This window comes from Balaenoptera acutorostrata, chromosome 20 (genome assembly GCF_949987535.1).
Source record: "Balaenoptera acutorostrata chromosome 20, mBalAcu1.1, whole genome shotgun sequence".
NCBI lineage: Eukaryota > Metazoa > Chordata > Mammalia > Artiodactyla > Balaenopteridae > Balaenoptera > Balaenoptera acutorostrata.
Window position 1 is genome coordinate 48,196,306 of NC_080083.1, and position 26,214 is coordinate 48,222,519.

A 26,214-nucleotide genomic window follows, 5' to 3' on the forward strand; every position below is an offset into this window, starting at 1 on the left:
ATGCAGCGAGTCACAGGGACATTGTGGTTGCTGGGCAGTGGAGCCTAATTTAGAGGGGACCCCCCCAACACACATTTTTTTTTTTTTTTTTCGGTTTTGAAATAGGCACAACCCTCTGGTCATTCTTTTTTTTTTAAGGAATTCCTTTATTTTTATTTATTTATTTATTTATTTATTTATGGCCGTGTTGGGTCTTCGTTTCTGTGCGAGGGCTTTCTCTAGTTGCGGCGAGCGGGGGCCACTCTTCATCGCGGTGCGCGGGCCTCTCACTATGGCGGCCTCTCTTGTTGTGGAGCACAGGCTCCAGATGCGCAGGCTCAGTAGTTGTGGCTCACGGGCCTAGTTGCTCCGCGGCATGTGGATCTTCCCAGTCTCAGGGCTTGAACCCGTGTCCCCTGCGTTGGCAGGCAGATTCTCAACCACTGCGCCACCAGGGAAGCCCTGGTCATTCTTAATAGAGACCAGGATATTGAAGAATGTTTCTCCACTCTGGTAAAAACAATAGTGCCAACATGATAACATATGGCCACTCTCCTTCCACTTCAGTGTTGGAGTGGGGGGGTGCAAAAGGGGTGGGTGGGGACTGTGGCAAACCGGTGAGCCCCCTCTCAGGTGGGCAGCTCCACCCAGAAACTGTGACTGGCGTCTTACAGGCACACTGGCTCAGCATTGTCAGGCCTCCCAATGTTTCCAAGAGAAGCTGGAAATGCAGATTTTTATGTGAAATCTCTCCAGTTTTCAATGCTCGCTCACTTTTCTTTCACATACCGTAACAGCCAAATGCAACTTGCCTGTGGGTTATCAGTTTCAAGTACCTGGAATAGTTGTTTGGAACTGACCAGTCTTCCTGGCCTCCCATCTCTACTCTGCCCCTTATTAACTGTGTTATCAAGAGGATTGATCTCTCAGTTATTTAATACCTCAGTTTCCTTATCTGTCAAATGGAGATAGGAATTTTACCTATTGCTGAGCTTTGCTGTGAGGATTAAGGAGAAAGCCTGGGAAGCCGGTGCCGGGTACCTAGCAAGTGCGTGGTAAACATTAACTTGTATCATTATTTGTGGTCTCCTTCCATAAGTGCAGGGTGACCGTATGTCCTAGTTTGCCTGGGACAGCCCTGGCTCAAGCTTGTTGTAGTGCTGTAATTATTAGTAACTCCCCTTATTTTCAACATGAGACAGTAAATGATATGGTCAACTTATATAAGCAGATACTGGGGTGATGCTGTTCGGGACTTGAATAAGGTTTAGTCCTAATGGAAAGGTCATGGTTCCAGTTGTTTGAATGTCCTTGGACAAGTCACTTAACCTTTCTGTGTTTCAGTTTCCAAATTCTAAAGGACTGACAAGATGAATTCTAAGACCCTCCAGTTCATATTCATTCTGTCATTCGACATTTACCGTGAGTCCAGACTATGGCAGGCAAATGCTGGGGACATGGAGAGGCCGAGGATAGAACCTGAGCCCTCAAGGGGCACTTAGCCAATGAGGAACTCATTGTGTTGTGTGAAAGGGGTGGGAGGGATCCTACTCTTTTTTCTATATTACTTTAAAGACTGTTAGTTAGAAATTGTTGGGCTTCCCTGGTGGCGCAGTGGCTAAGAATCCGCCTGCCAATGCAGGGGACACGGGTCGAGCCCTGGTCCCACATGCCGCAGAGCAAATAAGCCCGTGCGCCACAACTACTGAGCCTGCGCTCTAGAGCCCGCGAGCCACAACTACTGAAGCCCGTGCACCTAGAGCCCATGCTCTGCAACAAGAGAAGCCACCGCAATGAGAAGCCCGCGCCCAGCAACGAAGACCCAACACAGCCAAAAAAAAAAAAGAAAAATTGTTCATAAAATAGTTCTTGCGAATCCAATGGTTTATATTTGAAACCTCAATTTCTCACAAACAAATCATTAGATTTTAGTTTAATTCTCCACACGTTTCTCTTTCTTTCTTTGAAAAAAACTTCACTGTGGAAAATACAGAAAGGCCTAAAGGAGATTTTTCCTTCCTTTCTGTTGACTCTGCAGTAAGCAGAAGGGGGGCGGGGGGGGCTTCTAGTATTTTAGCTTTAAGTTACTGACCCCCGCTCACTTCTGCAGCCACTTTGGCAAAGCTAAATTTTTTTTTTGTTTGGCCAGCTTAACCAACCCTCCCCGCCCCCCCCACGCAGTGAAAGCGAGGAGGCCTAACCACTGGGCCGCCAGGGAATTCCCCAAACTAAATTGTTTAAAAGTTGCTCTCTCTCAGTTTGTCCCTGTGTCTCCTTTATTATAAATCCTCTCACTCATTCATTTACTCATCCTAAATCAGAGGTAGGGAGCATCTAATCGAGCGCTGGGGCTGGGGCTCTCTTATCCGTGCTTTTATGAAATAATCTGCTGACGACTCCCACGGGTAAGTGAAACAAGTGTGGCTCTGCGGAGGCCGGCGCGGCTGCGTTAACGAGCCGGCGGGCACTGCTGTCCCGGCTGTGATCGCTGGGCGCGGGCGGCGGGCGCGTGATTTCTGCGCCGGGACGGCTACGCCCCCACCCACGCGCGCTCCCTTCCAGAGGCGAATGCGGAGCTGGGCCCGGCCCCAGCCGCGGGTCCTGGATCCTGCCCTTCGCTGGCTGGTCAGTGAGGTTGAATTGTCCTGGCCCAGAAGGCCACTTCCTGCCACGACCGGAGCCGGCCGTTGTTGTGAAAGTTGCCCCCCGGGGAAGGAAGTGGCTTTGGGCTGTTTATTTTGGCTGCGGGCTAGCAGACGGCGCCGGAGGCCGCCGAGCCGGGGTTCGCGGAGCTGGGCTGGGGAGGCTGGCGGACCTCGTGGCCGCGGCGGGGCTGGGGGAGGGGTCTGCGCCCAGACGCCCCGGGCCGCGCCGCGCCGCGGAGATGGGGGCGTATCGCGGAAGGAGGGCGCACGGCCTAGGTGGGGGGGGGCGCAGCGGCCGCGGAGGCCCGGAACTCCGAGGACGGGCGGGGCCCAGCACCTCGGGTCCTGGAGGCGGGCGTGAGGGAGGATGGGGTCAAGGTGGGCCCGCCCCTGGGATGCTTCGGTAGAGGAAGAGACGTGGGGACCAGGCAGGGGAGCGAGGCTGCGGGAGCTGCCCGTGAGCAGAGGGGTGCCGGGTCCCCCCAGAGGTTAGAGGCGAAATGGGGCTCGGCACTCCCCGCCCTTCCTAGCCTTCGTACAAGATGGGGCCTGGGAAAGGACAGGCCGAAAATATCGTGATGCTTTAGCCTGAGAAGACAAAAGACAGCAGGGCATGAGATCAAACACTCTTAAATCGCCACGGGGGGAAGGTCAGGGCGGGTGAGGATTTGCGTCTCCGAGAGCCCCAGCGGCCAGCTCCCCTCAGCTGCCCAGGGGACCCAGGCAGAGCCGTGGGAGGGTGAAAGCTGCCTTTCCGAATTTACCCGAATTCCCATCCCCCCTTCACACCATCCTCTTGCCTGTATTAGGTGACGAGCGCATCTCTTAACCCATTCTCTGCCAGAGTTTGCTTTAACATCTTAATAGAACACAGCATATCACATCGTGCAACGCAGACATTTTAAGGGGGGAGAAGAGCGTCTCTAGAAACATAGAGGAGGTTTACCGCTGCTGGAGAGACTGAGAGAGACTCTGCATACAAGCGTGCGTGTGGCAGCCGCGGAGCCTCCGTGGGGCTGCGTGTGTTCGGTTTTGTCACATGCTCTGTAAGCGATGGGGGGCCAGCAGTTTGGCCTGGCTGGAGAGGAAGGGCTGCTGGGGACGAGGCCGGAGAGTGTGAAGAGCCTGGAGGGTGGACGGTAGAGGCGGAAGCCCACGCTAGCCCGGGATTTTGGTGGGGCTGCTGCACAGTTGGGCAGGGTATTGGGCCTCAAAGGCATGTGACTCCGCTGCCCTCCATGGAAGGAATGCCCTGCCGCCCCCAGGTCCAGTGTGTGTGCAGGGACATGGACACAGCCTCTAGTAGAGGGTGGCGCACGGTGGGATGCCCGGTCCCCAGGGTTGGCCCCTCCGCAGGGCGGAGCTGGCAGCTTCTGCTGACTCGGACATTTCCAGGCCTGGCCTCAGGGCCAAGTGGCTCATTGAAAACAGCTGCTCCTTTTGGCTGGCAGCCCTGCGGGCGGCCCGTGGCTCTCCCTGGGATGACCCCTGGCCTCTGCGTGGCCTGGGGAGGGGTGCTGAAGGGGGAGATGGCCGGGGAGGGGGGCGGGTGGGGAGGGGAGAGGCTCAGCGGCTGGAGGCCACCCTGCCCCGCCCTCTGGGACCAAATATGGTCAGCTTTCCCAGGCTCGCCAGCTGGTCCCTGGTCCCCAGCTCTCTAGGAGCTGAGCCAGGCTGTTCGCTGGGTCCCCAGTCTTTGATTCTGCCATTCCCCGAACTTGGAACACCCTTCACGTCCTTGTCTCTGCTTGCGCCTTTCAGGGTTTTGTTTGACATGCCCCTCATTCAGTATATTTGTGGAGAGTCTGCTGTGTGCCAGGCACTGTGCTAGAGTGAACTTCCCCTCCGCTTCCTTCAGTGTGATGTCTTCAGCTTGTGATGGGGAACAGCCGTCTCATCGGAGGTCAGACCTCTGGCTGCCTCTGCTGCTGGGCCGAGTCCGGGAAGCTGCAGGGACGGCTGAGAGGTTTGCTGCCGGGAAACAGACAGTTGTGAGCCTCTGCACTCAGCCTCAGGACCAGCACATTGTGTGTACCTTACAGCAGACGGGAAAGGAAAGGAGGCCACAGCGACCCTCAACCCGGAGGGAGGAGGTGGGGTTACTCAGTGTAGGGCAGATAGCTTTAAAACCCAGTTACCTCTGAGCACAGGAATAAATTTCCAGGGTGATGCCCTGGATGTCTGAGAAGCAAGGAAGTATGGACTCCACACCAGAAAGGTTCCTTCAGTTACCTGGGAAATCTGTTTCTATCCATTTACCCCCAACCATGTGGTATAAAGTAGATCTGACTGTTTTGCACACTTGTTGATCTGTTGCTTGTAACGTTTCCATAGATTGCTTTGTGAGTTCTGCATCTCCAGCTTCACTGTAAACATCTTGAGGGCAGAAACCGTATCCTTAATTTCCCCGTAATATCTAGTTCAGTGTTTCATAAATGCTTGTCATTGTCATGAATGAGAAAGTCTCTGGGGGAGCAGCCGGAGACGTGATCAAGAGGATGCGGTGGGTCCAGCCTCCGAGCACCTCCTCTGACGTGGCCCAGATGCAGCCACCGGCCCAAGAAGCCCATCATTGGTCTGACGGTCAGAGGGGACCCTGGAACAATGCCTCCAGGGGAGTAAGGAGCATGGACCAGTGTTCCAGACTGGTCCATGGACCTAGGGTTGTGTGTTTGTCAGGATTCTTTGGTTACAAGGACAAAAGCGTGATGAAAACCAGCTCAGAAAAAAAAAAAAAAGGGGGATGTGGCTGCAAATGATCCTGAGTGATGCACAGTGCGGAGGAAGAGCCGCAGGAACCCAGGGGCTGGGGCTGGACGTCCTGCACCACAAGGACTCACTTCCTCTCCTTCCATCTCTCAGCTCTGCGTCTCTTTCCATATTATCTTCTTGCTTGCTTACAGCAGAAAGATCTTTTCCTCACGGTAGGAAACGTGGCCGTTGGCAGCCCCAGTTTAGCCACGTGAACAGAGAGAGGAGACGTCAGGGTTCCAGGAGAGACTCTGATCAGCCCTGTTTAAGTGCCAATCACTGTAGCCAGGGGGATGGTTTGAGTTAAGTGCCAATCACTGTAGCCAGGGGGATGGTTTGAGTTAAGTGCCAATCACTGTAGCCAGGGGGATGGGCATGATTATTGGCCAGTAGTGAGCCTCATGCCCACTCACATAGCTAGAGATGCAGGAAAATACTTTATAAATAATAAGGGGAAGAGGGTGGGAAGTTTGCTAGGTAGACAAAAGCAAAGACCAGAGACTATAGGCAGCTCCACGAGGTCAGGGATTCCGTTATCGTCTCCGTATGTTCCATGCAGAGCCTGGCTCCCACCAGCCCGTATGGTGACAGGGGCTGGGTTGTATCTGGGTGGCTCATCCTTACACCCTCTGTGCCTGGCACCCTGCCTGGCACCTGTGAGAATCTCAGGGAATATTTGTTGAACAAATGAATGAATGACGTGCAGTTGGTGTTCGATGCACAGTTCCCTGCCTGGCCTCATTCATTCATTCACTCCCTGAACGAGTGCATCGTGGCCCATAACCGGGTGCCTGGTGTTGTGGTGTTGGTGTGGTTGCCATCCAAATACAAGGGGTCATCTTTGTCCTTGCTGAGGACCCTACCAAGGTCCTAGTGAGGGCCACTCCCACTCCCTGCACTGCCACCTGAGGCTCCCCAAGTGAGTGGAGCGAGGCTAGGGGGCTGGGTGGGGCTGGAGGGGACCTTCTTGGGAGGTGGGGGGCACAGGCCTCTGCGCTTTGAGCTCCCTCTGCCGCTTCCTGTGTGCCCACCGAGACCGCGGATGCAAAGAACACAGAAGCAGTTCTCAAAATGCCTGGTCCCCTTCCCTCTCGCCTGAGCGCTTTTTTTTATCTCTGCTTCCATTGGCCCCTGGAGAAACAGCTTCCTTCCTCCCGCCCCTCGACTCTGAGTGGAAAATGCTCTCCCTAGAGCCCCCCAGCCCCCTGCTTAGCAAAGCCCCTGGGTTCCACCGCTGAGAATTGCCCTCAGCCTCCCCGCTGCTCCCAGATTCCTTATCCTTTTCTCATTTGCTGCCGCCTCCGCCGAGGCAGTTCTGTGACCCGCATTCCTCACCTTTTGCCTCCTCCGGGTCCTCAGTGACTTCAGACTCTGAAGACTCAGCTCTCTCCGCCACCCCCAGACACCTGGACTTGAAGGGCTCGTTTGCCCTCATGTCCTGCTGTGTCCAAGCCCACTGTTCTCTAACTAGGATGGTGCTGTGTGTTCCCTCGTGTTCCCTGCGTTGCCTGGGACATACCGTGCACATAGCAGGCACTCCAGGTAGATATGTGGGTTTGAACCCAGAACCTAGGACAGCAGAGTGAGGAGGGGACTTGCAGCTGTGATCCGTGTGACAGAGGAGGAAACGGAGGCCTTGAAAGCTACTGCGATTGGGCATCCTGCTCTCTTCGCCTCTGGGCCTCAGTTTCCTCATCTGCCGCATGGTGAGAAGGTGGCGTTTCCCGACCACGTGGGCCTCTTTCAGACCCTTCATTTGCCATTTGTTACGACCGCACAGCTTGGCTAGAATTGATGTAGACCATGCGTGGGTTTTCTGGTCAGGGAGGAAGGGGAGATGCTGTCCCCCTGGGCTGCTGTGGGCGCCTGTGACGTTTTGAATTGTGTGTCCAGCCCCATCTCCAAGAGCACCTATAAAAGCAAGCACTACTTTCTCCCTTTTCCGGTCCCACGCCCTTTCCCTACCCCCTGCCAAGGGCCACTTTCTGTTATTACTGACTGTCCTGGCTGGAGTGGAATTTCTGAGAATCAAATGCCCAATCCAATCAAATGCTCAGACAGGCCTGGATCAAGTCCTGGGCCAGTTTATGGTTCCTGGAGGGGGGCCGGAAGGGAAGGTTGGGGTGAGGGCAGGGGGGGAGGATTAGCTGTGGCAGTCGCCCTCGTTGGTCCTTTAGGAAGTCACCCGTGTCTTGCCCAGAGAGGACCCCCATCCTGGTGTTGTCAAAAGAATAGAGTGACCAGTGTCCCTCCCCACTGGCCTTCCCACTGTGGAGTTTCAAACATGCAGTGATAGGAGATGTGGGCGCTCTGTTTTAGGAAAATGAATTTGGCAGCCGGGAGAAGGAGTAGAAAGTTAGACGGGTTGGTTGTGATTGTTATTTAGGCATGAAATTCATTCATTCATTCGTTATTTTATTAAGTATTACCATGTGTCGGGCAGAGTTATAGGTACCGGGGAATATAGTGTGAAGATAAAGTCCATGGAAGCTTCTGAACAAGAGGGGAGACAGAAAATAAAACCAGGTCAGATCATGAGCTCTGGTTCTGGAAATGGCAGGTTAGCTTGTATTAGTCTAATTCTCTGGCCAAGAGTCCTTATTGACTAAGGGCAAAATATAAAATACAGTGGTTTGAGGGCAATCAAAACCAAACATGCTGGGGAGGAAACAGTCCTTGAAAGAGAAGAGGCAGATGAGTGACTGGTTCACTTCAGCAGCTTTTCCTCCTGAGAGCACTGTCCAGTCTGAGGAGCTCAAACATCTTTACTGGTCAGAGTGTGGGGCTACCAGAAAAGCTAAAAATCAAGAGGGAAAATCCTGGAAAGGCAGGAGATGTCCTCCTACAAATTCTCCTCAAATCCTTGGCAGCTCGTAAACTGTGAGTGGGCAGAGTGAAGCTTTAAGGAACCCAGGAAGAAACAGCAGCTGGGAGGAAGAGATTGCAGTTGCTGCCTGGTGCTGAGGAAACAAGAGTTTGGAATTCAAGTTCCACCAAGTTAGAGGGGCTTAGTAATTGCCTAAGGTTTTCTTTTAAAACTCTAGAAGGCCTCATCTATGATTAAACCCAAGGCTAAGGGCCACACCTTAAGACTAAACAGAAAAACCCAAACAACCCCACCCTAGCAAAACTTAAAACCAAGCCTCTACGGGATCAAGATGATCCACCAGTAATTTAACTGCCTGCCATAACAAAACTCAACATTCTTTTTAGGAAGATAAAAAATCCAGACTCCCTGTAACATGTCATCTACAAGTCCAATATGCAAAAAAAAAAAAAAAATCCAGACTCCTTGTAACATTATCCACTATGTCCAGTATGTAATAAAAATTACTAGACATGCAGGCAGCAGGAAAAAGTGACCCATAATCAACAGAAAAAATAGTCAGTAGGCCCAGACTCACAGATAACCCAGATGTTGGAAAAAATACCAGATAACAATAAATGCTGTGAAGAGAATTATGCTAGGGAATAACTGTGGTTACCACTTTAGATTGGGAGATCTGGGAGGGCCTCTCTAAAGATGTGACTTTTTTTGAAATGTGAAATGCCAGGCAGAGGGAGCAGTGCAAAGACCCTGAGGCAGGAAAGAGGCCTGTTGAAGAAGGGGCAAGGAGGTCCTTGACTTGAGCAAGGGAGAGAAGTATGATCTGAGATCAGACTGGTAAGCAGGACCAGATCATGTAGGGTCTTGTGGCTCATAGTAAGTAGTTTGAATTTTATTTGCAGAATGATGAATTGCCTTTGAAGGCAGGAGAGAGACTAATCTGACTTATATTGCTTTTTCTTTTACTATGAGAGAGGCTGTCATTTCAAATATTTAAGAGCCAATTGCATTTCATTTTTTTTTTTAGCTGTGTATACATATCTTTTATTCATTTTCTACTATCTTGGTGCCATTTTACTCATAATTTATTGTATTTTTTATAAAAGCTCTTTTCATTTTAGGCAATGAACTATTTGCCTCTAGTAAGTTACACATATTTTTGTCACTTGAATTTTGATTTTTTATGGCATTTTTCATGCCATGAAAAAATTATTATGTTATTGAAGTTATTGCTGTTTTCCTTATGACCTTCAACACTCCAATATTATTAAAAAAAATTTTTTTTACAACTTATTTACATCTTTAAAAGATCATGCTGCCTGGCCATGAAGAATGACTTACAGAGGAATGCGAAGGCCAGCATGGTGGAACAGAAAGTTCTGGGGTTTGGACTCAGAAGACTGGGGCCAAATTTCAGCCTTGTGACTCTGGTCAAATTGTTCTGCTACCCCTAGTCAAATACTTTGCCTATAATATGGAATCATCATCATCATCATCAATATTTATGGTGCTCTTACTGTGTGCTAGACCCCGTTCCAAACACTTTACATGTCTTATCTCATTTAACCTTTACAGTAGTCTCACGATGAGGAAACCAAGCAGCGTGCCCAACTCACACATTAAGTGGCAGAGCAGGGATTTGAACTCTGGCAGTCAGACTCATGCTTTCAAGGCATGAAAATAATCCTGAAGAGCCAGTGGATGCAGACGTGCTTTGGACACTGAGATGTGCTGCATGTGTGTGTCGTGTACTAAGTGGCAGCTAAGGAACAAGAAGGAGGTAGTGAAACGTGGGTGTCACAGAGACCTGGCTTTGCTTACTGGCTGTTTGGTACCATGAGTGGGTCACTGCACAGCTCAAACTCATGTCAGTTTCATCCTTTCTTTCTCTCTCTCTCAAACACTTTAAGATATAATAACAGCTTTGAGATGCAATTCACATATTGTAAAACTCATCCATTTAAAATGTGCTTTAAATTGGGTTTTAGTATGTTCACAGAATTGTGCAACTATCATGACAATCTAATTTTAGCACATTTTCATCACCCCCCCCAAAGAAACCCTGTACCTTTCCCCAGTCACTCCCCATTCCCATCACCCCAACCCAGCCCCAGGCAACCATTGATCTACCTCCTATAAATTTAAATCTTGATTTCTTCATCTGTAAAGTAGGTGCGCAGGGGGCAGGTTGGATTTCAATGTCTTTCATAGAGTGTGTGCTCAGTGAGGTGATGGTTGAGAAGATGCAGGGTTGGGGAAGCCAGAGAGCTAAGCTCTGTCTAAAATCTAAGGCGTGAGGTGGTTATGGGACATGAATGGTTGGGTTTTGCCGGGGGCGGGCGTGGTGAGTGGTTTGGGAAGAGTCGAAATGAGAGGAAAAGATGGAGCCAGTGAATCTGAGGAGCAGGAGGGAAGAGTGAGACAAAACGACTCCAGGCTGGAGAACTTTGGCGGAAAAACAACGCCATGTAACAGAGGTTGGGATAAAGGTTGCAGCGTGGTGCGTGATGTGAACACCTTCACCGTCCTCATAAGATCTTCAGAAAAGTAAACAGTTCCCAACTGGCCATATGGAGTTGGGTTTGCTTTAGGGGGGTGGGACGGAAGGCTGAGTCCTGCCTTCGGGTGGCATGGGGCTAGAACAGAGGCTGGTCGCGCAGGCTCTGCCTTGACTGGGCACAGGGGGACAGCAGTGCCTCTTGCCAACCCCCAAAGGGCCAGCAGTGAAGACTGAGTGATTTATCATACGAGAGAAGCCTCACAACCCAGCACCGGGATCACGGTCAGTGTCTGCAGGCGGCCTGGCGGTCAAGGGCGGCCAGGAGTCCCCCGTGATGGCCTCGTGTCCTGCCTTCCCTTCCAGAACCCAACGTCTTCCTCATCTTCAGCCATGGACTGCAGGGCTGCCTGGAGACCCAAGGTGGGCAAGTCCGAGTCTCCCCAGCCTGCAATGCCAGCCTTCCTGCCCAGCGCTGGAAGTGGGTCTCCCGAAACCGGCTCTTCAACCTGGGCACCATGCAGTGCCTGGGCACGGGCTGGCCGGGCACCAACACCACCGCCTCCCTGGGCATGTACGAGTGTGACCGGGAGGCACTGAACCTTCGCTGGCACTGTCGCACACTGGGTGACCAGCTGTCCCTGCTCCTGGGGGGCCGTTCCAGCAACACGTCCAAGGCTGGCAGCCCTGAGCGTGGCGACCAGACCCGCAGTGGCCAGTGGCGCATCTATGGCAGCGATGAGGATCTGTGTGCTCGGCCCTACTATGGTGAGAGGCTGCTGGCAGGGCAGGCCTGGGGCTCCTCGCGTCCGGGGCCTAGAGCCACAAGGGCAGATGCTGGGGTGACAAAACCTTGGCCTCCGCAGACCTCTGGCAGTCACCTCTTTCCCTGCAATGGGAAGCATTTTGGAATCATTGAGAAAAAGAACTTCAAAGCATATAATTTGCTTTTTAAAAAATTACAAAGTTAATACACTCTTGTAAAGCCCTCGGACAGTACAACAGTGTATAACGTAAAATCAAATGAGAAATCCCTTCCCCCAGGCCCACTCTTCAGGGGAGACCCCAGGGTAATCCTCCACAGGTGTCTTGACCCCCGTTTTGCAGGGGTGAACAGGAACCAGAGTCACCCAGTGAGGGGGGCCTTTCCTGGTGGGCAGCTCCAGCCTAAGGGTCCTTTTCTGGGAGTTCCAAGATAGAATTTGGCGTGAGGGGCAGCTGGATTTTGGACAGGCATTAAGGGGCGCTGCGGGGCCCCCTTCCCAGCCCTATGGGATGAGCGGTAGGACCTCTCCCAGGCTCCTGGGCTGACCTGACGGCAGAGGGAGCGTTAAAGCCACTGTCTGTGTGCCACTGCCCCTCCCCCTCTCTGCTGACCCCTACCCACCCTGGCTCCCAGGGTTAGAGGGGGTTTCGTCCGAGGGATAGGCGGCCTCTGGGGTCCAGATGCCAAGGTCTTGGCTCCCCTCTCCTGCAGAGGTCTACACCATCCAGGGCAACTCCCACGGGAAGCCGTGCACCATCCCCTTCAAGTACGACAACCAGTGGTTCCACGGCTGCACCAGCACAGGCCGCGAGGACGGGCACCTGTGGTGCGCCACCACCCAGGACTACGGCAAGGACGAGCGCTGGGGCTTCTGCCCCATCAAGAGTGAGAGCGGAGCGGGCGGGGCTGGCGGGAGGCTGGCCCTGGGGGGCGCGTGCGGGTGGCGGAACTTGCGGGTTAGAGTGGGAAGCGGCCTCTCCTCGTAGCACGGGGCAGCCTGAGTGGGGTCTCTGCGCTCCTTGAGGGACCCCCTGTGGGCCCTGCAGGAGAGGGCTGGGGAGCGACCCACGTTCGGCTGTCGTGGTGGCAGGTAACGACTGTGAGACCTTCTGGGACAAGGACCAGCTGACGGACAGCTGCTATCAGTTTAACTTCCAGTCTACACTCTCCTGGAGGGAGGCCTGGGCCAGCTGTGAGCAGCAGGGGGCGGATCTGCTGAGCATCACGGAGATCCACGAGCAGACCTACATCAATGGTGAGGCTGGGGGCAGGGCAGCGTGGCAGGCACCTGAGACCTGTCCGCACCTTTGGAGGGCCCTGAGCCCTTTCTGCTGGTCGGGGTGAGGATGCTGTGGGTGGGGCGGAGGGTGGAGGGCCAGGGATGGGGCGACCTCCTCCTCACTGTCGCCGTCTTGCTGTCAGGGCTCCTCACTGGCTATAGCTCCACACTGTGGATTGGCCTTAACGACCTGGACACCAGCGGAGGCTGGCAGTGGTCGGACAACTCGCCTCTCAAGTACCTCAACTGGGAGAGTGGTGAGGCGCGGGGTTCGGGGCGCAGGGCGGCCAGGGGACCACCCCACAGGCACTTGGTCTCTTGTTTACTCCTTCGCTGGTACCCTACTCCAGGCGAGCAGTGAGGGTGGGGGCAGATTTCCACTCCCTTCTGGACTGGACGCCACTGGTCCATGGCGTGTGTCGTCTGAATTAGGAACCGATGCCCTTTCCTCGGGGCACAGGGCCTGGGAGGGGGACTGGATCTTACTCTCCACGCACCCCTTCAGCCGCGGGCACCGGGGCACTGAGCGCACCAGCAGCCTGGCCAGGGCGGGCGGCCGGGCGGGCGGGGCTGGAACGGGTTGCGGCGCAGAGGGGTCAGGACCACGTGGGCCCAGGTGAGGCAGCAGGAGGGCCGAAGCGGGGCGCTGGGCATCTGAGCTGGCTCAGGTCTCCCGAGGGAGCACGAGGTTCGGGGTAGGGCTCCCGGGCCAGGGGGTGAGTTTCTCTCTCCTGGGGCGCTGGCGCCCTGCCCTCCCCACAGATCAGCCGGACAACCCGAGCGAGGAGAATTGCGGAGTGATCCGCACGGAGTCGTCGGGCGGCTGGCAGAACCGCGACTGCAGCATCGCGCTGCCCTACGTCTGCAAGAAGAAGCCCAATGCCACGGCCGCCGAGCCCCCGCCTCCCGGTGAGCCGGGCAGCCGCGGGGCGTGTGGGTGGGGCTCGTCAGGGCCGCAGGCGCCGGCGGCCCAGCCTCCCAGCGCAGGGGGCTCTGATCCTCCCTGTTCTTTAATGGTTCAGCTGAAGTCTGAACAAACTGAAATGTGCCATTAATAAGTTCCGGGAACGTTCGTTGAAAACAGTGTTCAGTGCCTCCTGACTCACCGTGTCCTCGTGGTGGTCACAGTCTGCGGGAGGTGACAGACATCTCAACATTCAATTGGAATATCCTGAGTTATGTGCTATTATAAAACACATGTATAATACATATCAGAGGAGCCAGAGAAGAAATTGATTAAGCTCCAGAGACTTAAGGAGGGTTTCCTGGAAGTGACACTGGATTTGGGCCTTTCAAGTTGAGTGTAAGTTTAAAAAGGCATAAAGAGGTGTGAGGGAAGGGCATTCCTGGCAGAGGGGACTGCAGGTGCAAAGGCACGGAGGCCTGGAAGTTCACAGCAGCTTTAAGGACGGTGAGTATTGCTCCCTAACTAAGGGTTAGAGTATAAGCGCTAACTGCTTAAAGTGTGGTCCGCCGTCCAGCAGCACAGCGTCACCTTACCAGGTGATGTTACAAATGCGCGTTATAAATGTAGAATCTCAGGTGCCCCCCCCCAATTAATTGAATTAGAACCTGCATTTCCCAAGATCCTTAGGTGCAGGTACAGTTTGAAAAGTACTGGATTAGAGGGCATGGGAACAAGAACAGTTCAGAAAGGCAGGTTGCAGCCAGTTCCTGAAGGATCGCGGCTTCTGGGTGAAATTTGGGTGGGGCCGGGTAGGCTGTGGGAGCCTTTGCAGACTTTTAAGGCAGGGAGTGTCTTGCTCACATTTGTGATTCACCGAGATAGCTCTAGAGGCCGGCACTGCTTTGGGGTGTGGCCTTGGGCCGGCAGCTTAGTCTCAGAGATGCAAATTGAGGATACACTCAAACCCATTGCCGGGTTGCTATAAGGCTGGAGACCTGGCCTGGCTTAAAGGAGCGTCTCCTTAGGTTGGAGGGGCTACTGCAGGAGTCCAGTAGCCATGGGGTGAAGACGGGATTTGTACAAGGAAAATACAGCAAAACCAGAAAAAAATCCACAAAACAGAAAGTAAGAGCTTACAGAGCAAAACTTTTGCTTCTGACCATTGAAGTGTTGCCAAAAGTTGGTTCAGGGCCACTGGCCACCACTGTCTCTCCTCACCCCCTTGGGGGTCAGGAGCAAAGGTTTAAAACATGGGCACCCACATCTAGGGCACCTCACCTCCAGCTCGGGGGGAGCCTGGGGCAGGCACCAGTTCCAGGGCTTCCCTTTCTGAAAGGAGGGCCACAGGGCCGGTGTGGGCAGGCCTCTCTGTGGCCCCCATCGGGACTGGCCCCTCACCAAGTCCTCTGTCCCCTGGATCTGCCCAGTGTGGCTGTTGTGGGGAGTTCTCCTCTGGGGCCTCACGGACCTGCAGGTATGTCTCTAGCCTTGGATTTCCTCTTTCATCCTGGCCCACATCTCTCTGCACGAGGTGTATTTTCTAAGCAGTTTCTTGGGTGGTTCTGCCTTCCGGGACTCATCACTCAAAGCGTGTCATTTTAGAGGCACGCGCCATCATGCCCCCAAAGCGTCCTCATTTCCTAAACTCCCTTCTTCCTACAGCCCTTGGGTCTGCACACCCACTAAACTCTTCTGTCCAAGTAGGCAGCCTTGGGTCTTAGCTCAGCGGCTGACAAGAGATGATCGATAGGTCTTGAGCCAAGGAGGGAGTCTGCTCAGGCTCTCAGCCCTTCCCCACTCTGCCAGGTCTCCAAGAGACAGTATGGTTGGACCCTGGAGCATCTCCCAGGATGGAGTGGATCCCAGTGGGGCGATGCTTCAAGTGGGTGCATGCTTTCTTGCCCAGCCAGCAGAATCCTGTCCAAGCCTGATGTTGTGGGTGGTTTGGTAAAGTCTTGTTTTCTCTTGCCAAGACCCAAGTGAGAGCTTGTTTGCATCAGGTGCCCGCGGACCCTGATCCCTAGAGGGTGAACTTGAAATGCATGGAAATGGGAGTGAGGAAGGGCCTAAGACCGGTTGGTTTCTCAGCCCTAGGGTTCAGGGAGAGGAGCTGGGGGTGGGGGAAGGGGCAAGAGTAAAAATCCCAGCCAGGGGATGCCTGCCAGGCAGCGGTGACTTCACGAGCCGCTGACCTGGGAGGCCCCATTTCCCCACCCCCTTCACCCCGGACTGGTGGGGTCACACCCCATAGATGTTCTTTGAGACAATGACGGCTGTGTCCTTTATTAAGTGAGGTGGACACGAGCTAAGTTGTAATCTTACAGCAGGAAACCCCATTTACAGAGGAGGAAACTGAGGCTCCTGGGGCTGGTCTGTCCTGAATCCCCGTCCATCTCCCTGTGAGAGCCCCAGCTTGGGGGGGGGCCGTCCTGTCTTGGGTGGAATCTGCCACCACCTCCTGGGGCTCCAGCCGCCCTGAGGGTTTTGTCTTTTCAGCATCATTCAGTATTCAGATCTGTCCTCGTGGGAAGGGCAGATCTGTGACAGGTTTGGGGAGGAGGTGATTTCCAGGCCCCTGCCTGTGTTGACACCCAGTGGGTCGGTTCCCGGGCAGGGCGGCTCGGTCCCTGAGCAGCGGCCTCTCTGGTGTCCGCAGACGTGTGGGCCAACGTGAAGGTGGAGTGTGAGCCCAGCTGGCAGCCCTTCCAGGGCCACTGCTACCGCCTGCAGGCTGAGAAGCGCAGCTGGCAGGAGTCCAAGAAGATGTGTCTGCGGGGCGGGGGCGACCTGCTCAGCATCCACAGCGTGGCCGAGCTGGAGTTCATCACCAAGCAGATCAAGCAGGGTGAGGGGCTGCTTCCCGCACGCCCATCCCATCCGCCCGGAGGCTCAGGGACTGTCCCTCCCTCCCCTGCCGGTGACTGAGGCTGACCTCCCGATGTCCCCTCTCCCCTCTCCCCGGCCGCACCCCAGAGGTGGAGGAGCTGTGGATCGGTCTCAACGATCTGAAGCTGCAGATGAATTTTGAGTGGTCTGACGGGAGCCTCGTGAGCTTCACCCACTGGCACCCTTTTGAGCCCAACAACTTCCGGGACAGCCTGGAGGACTGTGTCACCATCTGGGGGCCGGTGAGAACCCCCTCTCCCTATCACGGGGCCCCCAAACCTATCCTCAGTTTCCTCATCTGTCAGTGGAACTCTAATGGTGCCAACCTCAGAGGGCCACTGGGAGGATTAAAGGAGTTAATTCTTGTGAAGCCTTCGGAGGGTGCCTGGTGGGATCTTGGTCTCTTGCCAGCTGCACTTCCCCGCCTGCAGGTGGCGTCAGAACCCACATTATGTGAACATGCTCTGCAGGCAGGGCTGCTCAGTGCCAGCCCTACCCAGCCCAGGGTCCTGTCCCCTCAAGGAATGATGGAGCTGTGACTATTTGCCATGGCTTTGGCTCAGACAGTATGGGTGGATGAAGGAATTGATCCAGGGCTTCAAGCAGAGATAAGTCTGTCCCTTAAAGAATGGACAGAACTGTAGGAACAGACTACTTACTCCAGAGACAGGACATTCTGCCGTGAGATACAGCCAACACTGCCAGCGACTGTGGAGACATCTGGCTTATTTAAAAATTTATGAACAATTATTTATTGAGCATCTGCCATGTGCCAGGCATTCTCCTGGGGGCTGGGACATACTAACACCTCTGCCCTCCAGATGCAGCTCAAGGTAGACAAAAACTGCTGGCTGGGTGCCCTGGACACAGGAGGGCTAAGGCAGTTAGGAGGGGCTGAGGACTAAGTTCCTCTTCAGCTCCATCAGCTGAGGTGAGGGTCTGGGCACACGGCCTCTGCTTGCCCTGGATCTGCAGGTACTGGCTGGACACCTTGCCGAACTGGGAATCTCATTTGGCTGTCCTGCTAACAGTCTTAGGCAGCTTGTCCTTGATGTTCATGAAATGAACTGTAAGTAATTTAAAAGAGCACCTTTTCCCATGTAGACAGTGCTTGTCAAAGTTTCGAGGCATTTACACATCAACTCTGTGTGCTCTCATCAGCCCTGTGAGGCTTGTAGCACTAATCCTGCTCCCCCCATTTTCCATCCTAGAGCACAGAGAGGTCAAGCTTCTTGCTCAGAATCACACAGCAAGTCAGAGGCAGGGCCAGGTCTGGAAACCAGGTTCACTGAAGGGGTTTGGGAGATTTGGGGGAGATAGATTGAGACTCCCCCTTACCCTGTGTCCCTAGGAAGGTCGCTGGAATGACAGTCCCTGTAACCAGTCTCTGCCATCCATCTGCAAGAAGGCAGGCCAGCTGAGCCAGGGGGCCGCTGAGGAGGACCATGGCTGCCGGAAGGTGAGGGTGCTTCTGGAGCTGCCCTGGGTGAGGCCAACCAGAGGGGCTCCTAGGGGCAGGAGGGCAGGTGGAAGCCCGCAGCCTCCCATGGCATCGTCCCTTCCTTGGCATGCCCCCTCCTCCGCTCTCCAAACTGCTCCGTTCCAGGAGGAGTGATGTTGGATGAGGTGGGGTGGGGGCGAGACGCAGTTAGGAAGAAGCAGAGCTCCCCTGCCACCCCTAGCCCTGAGACCCTCCTCCACGGAAAGCCACGGAGAACCCGGAGGTGGCGGTGGGCGGGCCCCCAAGTCTGGTCCAGTCATCCCCTGAGCGGAGGCTGCTGGGGAGACCCCCGCCCTCTGTGCACCCCGGCCCCATTTTCCCACCTCACTTGCTGGCACGACGTGTGCTTGCCTGTCTCCTCAGGAGGAATGGGGCCATCCTGTGTCTCTGTCCCTGGGCTCTAGCCCCGGGGAGGGAAGGGATTAGGACTGAATGGGGGGAATGAATCAGTGGGGGGGGAGGGTATGAAAGAGGGTGAGGGTGGGTGATGGATCTGTTTCCCTCCTCCAGCCGCCCGCCCCACCCCTCGCCGCCCCCAGAGGAGCAGGCGTGTGAGCAGTGTGGACACACATGGGGAGGCTGCTCATCAAGGCCACTGGCGGCTCCATCTGCAGAGGCCACGCTCACATACACACACGCACATAGACACATGCAATATACACATACACATAAACACACACAAACATAATACACACACACACATACACCCCACTTTCTCCTCTGCGCTGGCTCCTGCCCTGGGGGCTGCCTCGCTGTCTCTCCCAAGCTGCAGCCCCCACCCACAGGGATCCCACTTGAAGGCTTCCTGGAGGCAAAGGCCCTGGCAGGCACCCAGTGTCATCTCAGGAGGAGCAGGGCTGTGGCAGGGACAGACACAACCTCTGTGGTGTGGGTTCCGGTCTGGGCTCCGCCTGCGCTGTCTGTACAAAATCAAGCCACGTAATTCTGAGCCTCAGGTCCTCATCTGCAAGGCAAGAGCAGAGAGGCCCTCAGGGTGGCCCAGGGGACAAGGGGTCGGTGGGGTGAAGCCTCCCCGGCCTCATGGGGGCGGGGGTAGCGAGCCAGCCGTGTAGGAGGGGTGGGCTCGCTTCCGCAGCTTCGCTGCCCCTCGCCGAGGGTCTGTCCCCCCTGCTCCCGGGCCAGGCGCATTCTCCGTGTACTCCAGCTTTTCCAGGCCCCTGAGGATTACCCAGCCCCCTCCACATCCTGGCAGCTCTCCCAGCTTTTTGGCTCTGGTTCCCCAGCCAACTGGCAGTTTTCCCACTGCGTCTCTTGGTTCAAACACCCAAGAGAGGAATCCAGTGGGCCACTCATCTTTCTTGGCCGGGCCGCAGGCCGGTGACTGGCTGTCTCCCGATCAGCCACCCGCGGGCCATGCCTCCACCCCGGGCCTGGCAGTTGTGGGTAACAGTAGGGAGGGGAGTGTGGAGTGACAAGGTGCAGAACACAGCACAGGAAGAGCCGGCTCTGGTGTCAAACCAGTCCTCTCTGTTCTGTGCCCAAGCCTGCAGAAAATTCAGTGGTGCCACTGATGGCATCTGCACCCCAGGGTTTACGGGTGAGAGAGGAGAGTCCTCCCCCCAGACACCCCTTTTCTGCCCACTCTCTTGAGCCAGGGTTGGACGTGGCACAGCCCATCCTGCTACTGGCTGGGAGAGGACCAGGTGACCTACAGTGAGGCCCGGCGCCTGTGCACCGACCACGGCTCTCAGCTGGTCACCATCACCAACAGGTACAGGAGACGGACTAGCCCTCCCCTATGTCCTGGCCTAATGTGGTCCCTCCTCCAAACGGGGCAGCATCCTGCCATCAAGTGCAGAGGGACTCGAGTCCTTTGAGCTTCAACAGGCTCCAGGGCCTTTTTCTAATATTGTCACCAGAATGACTCCTGTTTATTAAGCGACCCCAGCATGGGACAGGTCCTGGGCAGGGGCAGGGGCAGGGGCAGGGACAGGTCCTGGGCAGGGGCAGGAACAGGCATAGGTGTGGGCCGGATGCCCCAAAGAGACCTTGGCTGTGTGTGATTTTCTTTCTCCTCAGCAAGGCAGGGAGGTGAAGACAGTAGAAGGGGAGCTGGGTTGCTGTGTGTCAGCTGCAGGGTCCCCAGGGGTCCCCACTTCCCTGAGCAAGTTTCTTTTTTAAAGCATTTCTTAATTTTTAAAAATTAATTTATTTTATTTAATTTATTTTTGGTTGCATTGGGTCTTCATTGCTGTGCGCGGGTTTTCTCTAGTTGCAGCGAGCAGGGGCTACTCTTTGTTGCGGTGGGCGGGCTTCTCATTGCAGTGGCTTCTCTTGTTGCGGAGCACGGGCTCTAGGCGCGTGGGCTTCAGTAGTTGTGGCACGCGGGCTTAGTTGCTCTGCGGCATGTGGGATCTTCCCTGACCAGGGCTCGAACCCTTGTCCCCTGCGTTGGCAGGCAGATTATTAACCATTGCACCACCAGGGGAGCCCCCTGAGCAAGTTTCTGATTGGGTGCAGCACCCAGGCTCCTGGAGCAGGGCGTCTGGCCTGTAGCCCAGGGAGTGGTGGGGGGCGAGCTCCCTGCCTCGACCAGCCTCTCTCCCGCAGGTTCGAGCAGGCCTTTGTCAGCAGCCTCATCTACAACTGGGATGGCGAGTACTTCTGGACGGCCCTGCAGGACCTCAACTTCACCGGCTCCTTCCGCTGGCTCAGCGGGGATGAGGTCATGTACACCCACTGGAACCGGGACCAGCCCGGTGAGCCCCTCCTCCACAGCACCCGCGCAGCCCCCTTCTTGGACTTTCCTTGGTGAAGCCAGGAGGCTGCGGTGGACCAGCCCTGCCACAACCGAGACCCAGGGCTTCACAGGAAACAGATCATTTGTACAGTGTGGTGATGTGGTTATAGGAGGACAGGCTCTGGAGCCAAACTGCCCGGCTCAGATCCTGACTGTGCAGTTTATTAGCTGTGCATCTTTGAGCCTCAGTTTCCTCATCTGTTCAATGGGGATAATGGTACTTTCCTCACAGGGTTGACATGAGGCTTGAATGGGTTAATATATGTAAAGCCCTTAGAGTAGTGAGCATACAAGTGCTCGCTATTACTATTACCATTTTAAATTCATCGTCTTTTTTAACCTTTTCAAGAACCTGATGAGGCAGATGATGAAACAGGCTCAGAGAGGTTAAGCAGGTTGCCTAAGGCCTCACAGGAGCAAACATAGAGCTAGGCCTCTGCCTCCATTTCCTTCCTCCCCAGTGGGCCCCGACTCCACAGAGCATGTCCCTGCAGAGATAGCTAAGCTGATTCCTGGTGCGAGGGCCGTGGTGGTGCCCCTCGGGGATGTGAGGGAGGACCGGTGAGTCCTCCTCAGCATGTGGGTCTCCCTTCTCCCTCCTCCAGGGTACAGCCGTGGGGGCTGCGTGGCCCTGGCCACAGGCAGCGCCATGGGGCTGTGGGAGGTGAAGAATTGCACATCGTTCCGGGCTCGCTACATCTGCCGGCAGAGCCTGGGCACGCCAGTGACTCCTGAGCTGCCTGGGCCAGACCCCACACCCAGCCTCACCGGTGCCTGCCCCCAGGGCTGGGGCTCAGACCCCAAACTCCGGCACTGCTATAAGGTAGGCAGCCTGTTGGCCTGGGGTCGGGGGAGAGAAACAAGAGCAAAGAGACAGCATCCCTGGCGGGGTGGGTGGCCCCAGTGGGACCCAGCCATGATCCAGGCAGGCAGGCCCCAGGGAAACTTACAGACAACAGACAGAGGTACTTTCTGTTGAAACCCTTTTGTCAGTGGCATCTGAGGCCTGGTGCATAGTAGGTGCTCAATAAATATTTGAGGAATTGAAAAAACCACAGAGACCATCAGTTGCGGAGGTTCCCAAATGTTGGGGCCAGGCTGGCTGCTCTTTAGAATTGCCTGGGGAGCCTGATTTAAACAAATCTTCCAGGCTGTCGCTATGGAGATTGGGATTCAGTGGGTTGTAGTGGGGCTTGGTAATCTGTGTTTTTAAACCCTACTGGGTCTGGGAGCCACTGAGGTAGTCCAGGGTCTTTTAATTACAGGAAGAAGCTGAAGTCCAGGGAGGGGAAGGGACTTGCCTACAGCAAATTGTGGCTCTGCTGGGATAAGAGCCCTGATTGCCCCGCTGGTTAGGGGGCCATCTCTGGGAGATGCCTGTGCCAGTTTCCCTCCCCTGGGGCTCCCTCTCTGATGAGCAGGATTGTCCAGTGAGGCCCCAGCCCCCTTCCCCACTCACGTCATGGGAGGGCAGGTGTCCCGGGGGGAGGTGGGCTGGGGAACAGCTTGGACTCTGCTCCTGCAGGTGTTCAGCGCGGAGCGGCTGCAGGACAAGAAGAGCTGGGTCCAGGCCCAGAGGGCCTGCCAGGAGCTGGGGGCCCAGCTGCTGAGCCTGGCCAGCTATGAGGAGGAGCACTTTGTGGCCAACATGCTCAACAAGATCTTCGGGTACTGAGCCTGGGGCGGTGGCCCACGTGCACATGAGTCGGGCTCTTGCTTTTGCTGGGTAGGGTGAAGGCGACCCCAGGGCGGTCGGTTCCAGGGCTTGGAATGACCTGTGCATCTGCTACTAATGCCAGGCCCATCCTGACCCCCCCTCAAGTAACCCTGGTCTCCCTGGAGTCGGAGACCCTGGGTTGCTCACCAGAGCCAGCAACACCCCCTGAGACTCACAGACTTTTACACAAGTAACTGCCCTCACCATCCCTCCTTCTCCATGGCAAAATCTCCAAGCTGATCCAAGTGAGCGCCCCCCTCCTGCAACCCTATACCATCCCATAAGAGCCCACACTTTCTCAATAAACAGCTTTTTCTCAGAGACAGGAATAGAAAGGCTACAAAAGTGAGCATCTGCCCGCGGGGTCCCTCCAGAGCCCTCTCTGTGTCCTGTGGGTTCCTATGACATACAGCCCTACAGCCCCTTAGCCTTGGGAAAAATCCAAATGGATCCAGGCTTCCTGACATCTTAATTCCAGGGATATCTCCTCCCAGCAAACAGCACAATTACATTATTTGACTAGTAATTTTAATAGCTCGTGTCAGTTGCTTCTCACCATGTACCAGGTACTGCACTAAACATTTAATCCACATTCAAGACTCTTCTCAATCCTACTAAGTAGACATTATCCCTTGTGGGCTGTTAGAGAGGTTGGGTTATTTACCCAAGGTCAGAGCTGGTCCCTGGGTGACCCAGGACTGGAATCCAGGTGTATCTGATTCTACGTCCCCAGGTCTATGCACCGTCCCCATCGGCTGCCTAAAGTGAAAGCCTGCAGTCTTGCTGGCAGGGCAAACCCCACCCAAAGGGAAGCAAGGGAAGGGAGCCAGGCCACCTGCCCGCCGTGAGCGGGGCGCCTGGTCCAGCTAGCCCAGTTCTCTTTGGGGAAAGCTTTTTAAGGGTGGCCCCAACAGTGTTTTGCCCGGTGAGTGTGAAGCCCAGATCGAGAGGCCCCAGGTCCTTGGGACTGCCCAGGTCACAACCGCAAGGGGCCCCTATAACTCTCATCCCCATGTCTTCTGTCTTAACCCCGGGGTTGTGCTAAAGTGAGTCAGAGCCCGAGATCCACGAGCAGCACTGGTTCTGGATCGGCCTGAACCGTCGAGACCCCGGAGCGGGGCAGAGCTGGCGCTGGAGCGATGGACTAGGGGTGAGGGGGCCTGGAGGAGGCCGGGCAGGTGGGCGGAGCCTGGGCGGGCGAGGTTTGGGTGTGGGCGTGGTCTTTCGGAGGTGCGCGAGGTTAAGTAGAGGCAGCGACTCTGGCCAGAGCTGGCAGGTAAGGGAAAGGGGGTGGGGACTGTCTAGCCCAGGTTGGGGGTTCCTAGCTTATGCCAGGCCTCTGGTTGGTCTGTTCTGGGGGTCGGTGCAGCCTGCGCCTGGTGCCTGAAACCCCTCTCCCCTTCCGACCTCATCAGTTCTCTTACCACAATTTCGACCGGAGCCGGCACGACGATGACGACATCCGGGGCTGTGCAGTGCTCGACCTGGCCTCCCTGCAGTGGGTAGCCATGCAGTGCGAGACGCAGTTGGACTGGATCTGCAAGATCCCTCGAGGTTGGGTGGGGCGGCGCTGGCGGACCGGGCATGGGACGAAGGGCGGAGGGGGCGGGGGTCTAGGGGAGGGTCTCTTTTCTCTGCAGCGTCTCTGTCCCTGTTGTCCCCATAGGCACGGACGTGCGGGAGCCTGACGGCAGCCCACAAGGTGAGACACCCCGCTCCCCACGGCGGCCCGGAGGGGGGAAGGGGCGTCACCTCCTGGGCAGGGCCTGGCCGGGACAGAACGAAGGCGCTTAGGGGTTTGAGCCGAGGGAAAGGTGATGGGGGCACCCTACTGGCCCAGGTCGGATGGGCTCGCAGGCCCGCCTGCCTTGGCTGCCCTGGACCCGCCTTGTCCTCCTTGGGCTGGGCGGGCAGGCAGCCCCAGCCTGGCCTCCATCCCCACGCCCCCTCCGCCCCCGCAGGCCGGCGGGAGTGGCTGCGTTTCCAGGAGGCCGAGTATAAGTTCTTCGAGCACCACTCCACGTGGGCGCAGGCGCAGCGCATCTGCACGTGGTTCCTGGCCGAGCTCGTCTCCGTGCACAGCCAGGCGGAGCTGGACTTCCTGGGGCACAACCTGCAGAAGGTGGGCAGGCTAGCGAGCAGGGAGGGCAGGCCCGGGAGCCAGGGAGAGGGCCTGCCAACCCTCACCTGCCTGCCCGGCTTCCCCTAGTTTTCTCGGGGCCAAGAGCAGCACTGGTGGATCGGCCTGCATACTTCAGAGAGCGACGGGCGCTTCAGGTGGGAGCCCTGGCGGGGCAGCGGGTGCGGATGGGCAGCGGGGCGCATGCGTGGATGGCTAGCCTCAACCCAGGCTGGAGGTAGGCAGGCGGCACAGCATACAGAGACAGACAGATTTGGATTTGAATCCAGCCCTGCCCTCCACTGGCTGTGTGGCCTTGAGCAAGTGACTTAACCTTTCTGGGCCTCGGTTGTCTCACGTGAAAATGAAACGAGGCCTGCCTGGTAGGATCATTGTGAGGATTAGAAATGAGGTATGTGAATCCTTAGCATGGCATCCAGCACATTATCGGGCACTAAATAATGTCAGCTCATATTATGCTGGGGTCACTCATGAATAAGGTCCCCTCAGGACATGGGCAAGAACATAGGATGGTCCAGAGGGGCCTCTTTGTATTCAGGGCCCACCTACCATGCGTGAGGCATGGAAGGACCAGGAGGAGCACATGGGTGTCTGAGCATAGCACTGCCCTTGGACCCCTGCTCTGGGATCCTTACACTTCTTTTCTAGTTAGAGAAATGGATGCCCAGGAAGGCTGGCCCTTACCTGGAGGCGCCAGGTCCTTGGGTTCTAGCTGCACTGAGCTCAGTAGCCCCACTCCTCAGCCTACGGCCACTGAGCCCCTGGTGTTGGGCCCTGGTCCCTGCCCCCTCATTGCTGCATACAGGGGAGCACGGTGCCCAGTGCTGGAGCCATCCCTGCTCGGTGCCATTGCAGATGGACAGATGGTTCCGTTATAAACTTCATCTCCTGGGCACCCGGCAAGCCTCGGCCCATCGGCAAGGACAAGAAGTGCGTGTACATGATGGCCAGCCGAGGTGAGCGCAGGGTGGGGCAGAGACAGTGCAGAAGCTGAGGGGAGGGTCGGTGTTGGGGGCAGTGAGGTGAGCCTGCGCAGGGGCCCTAGGTCTCTTCTCATTCTCCCTGTCCCCACAACCCAAGAAGGGCTAGACCCAGAGAGGGGAGGGCCTGTCCCTGTGATCCAGCAGCCACAGAGGACTTGAGTTCAGAGCTGGACACAGGGACCTGGGCCCCAGCCCCACCTCCTCTCAGGGCATGAGGCCAGGGTGCTGGCAGCCATGCCCTGCCCTTGGGGTGACTGCTCTTCTCTTTCTGCAGAGGAGTGGGGGGACCAGAGGTGCATGACAGCCTTGCCCTACATCTGCAAGCGCAGCAACATTACCAGAGAGCAGCAGCCCCCAGACCCACCACCCACAGGCGGCTGCCCCCCTGGCTGGAGCCAGTTCCTCAGCAAGGTAGGAGGGGGAGAGGGGGCACCCAAGGCGAAGGCTGAGCCTCCGGAGCCCTCGCCCTTTGGCAGCATCAAAGTCATGGCCTCCTGCCTGTACCCACCACCCTCTCTTCTGCATGGCCCCAGTGCCAGGGCCAGACTCCTTGGAAACTAACTCAGCGTAGTAAC

At 56.0% G+C, this 26,214-nt stretch overlaps 1 protein-coding gene across 2 annotated transcripts in view; it reads left to right on the plus strand.

Annotated features, from left to right (window-relative positions):
• The window catches only part of MRC2 (mannose receptor C type 2), a 55,655-nt gene that overhangs the window by 22,565 nt on the left and 6,876 nt on the right, over positions 1 to 26,214 (plus strand). For both annotated transcript variants that reach the window (XM_057535568.1, XM_057535569.1), the window contains exons 2-20: positions 11,066 to 11,467; positions 12,177 to 12,350; positions 12,556 to 12,720; positions 12,888 to 13,001; positions 13,507 to 13,653; positions 16,308 to 16,496; positions 16,625 to 16,779; positions 17,889 to 17,996; positions 19,655 to 19,770; positions 20,610 to 20,758; positions 21,405 to 21,622; positions 22,325 to 22,467; positions 23,564 to 23,666; positions 23,932 to 24,070; positions 24,183 to 24,218; positions 24,478 to 24,638; positions 24,726 to 24,793; positions 25,512 to 25,612; positions 25,914 to 26,050. In XM_057535568.1, coding sequence (XP_057391551.1) covers positions 11,066 to 11,467; positions 12,177 to 12,350; positions 12,556 to 12,720; positions 12,888 to 13,001; positions 13,507 to 13,653; positions 16,308 to 16,496; positions 16,625 to 16,779; positions 17,889 to 17,996; positions 19,655 to 19,770; positions 20,610 to 20,758; positions 21,405 to 21,622; positions 22,325 to 22,467; positions 23,564 to 23,666; positions 23,932 to 24,070; positions 24,183 to 24,218; positions 24,478 to 24,638; positions 24,726 to 24,793; positions 25,512 to 25,612; positions 25,914 to 26,050 — 2,825 coding nt within the window. The remainder of the gene's footprint in view (positions 1 to 11,065; positions 11,468 to 12,176; positions 12,351 to 12,555; positions 12,721 to 12,887; positions 13,002 to 13,506; positions 13,654 to 16,307; positions 16,497 to 16,624; positions 16,780 to 17,888; positions 17,997 to 19,654; positions 19,771 to 20,609; positions 20,759 to 21,404; positions 21,623 to 22,324; positions 22,468 to 23,563; positions 23,667 to 23,931; positions 24,071 to 24,182; positions 24,219 to 24,477; positions 24,639 to 24,725; positions 24,794 to 25,511; positions 25,613 to 25,913; positions 26,051 to 26,214) is intronic.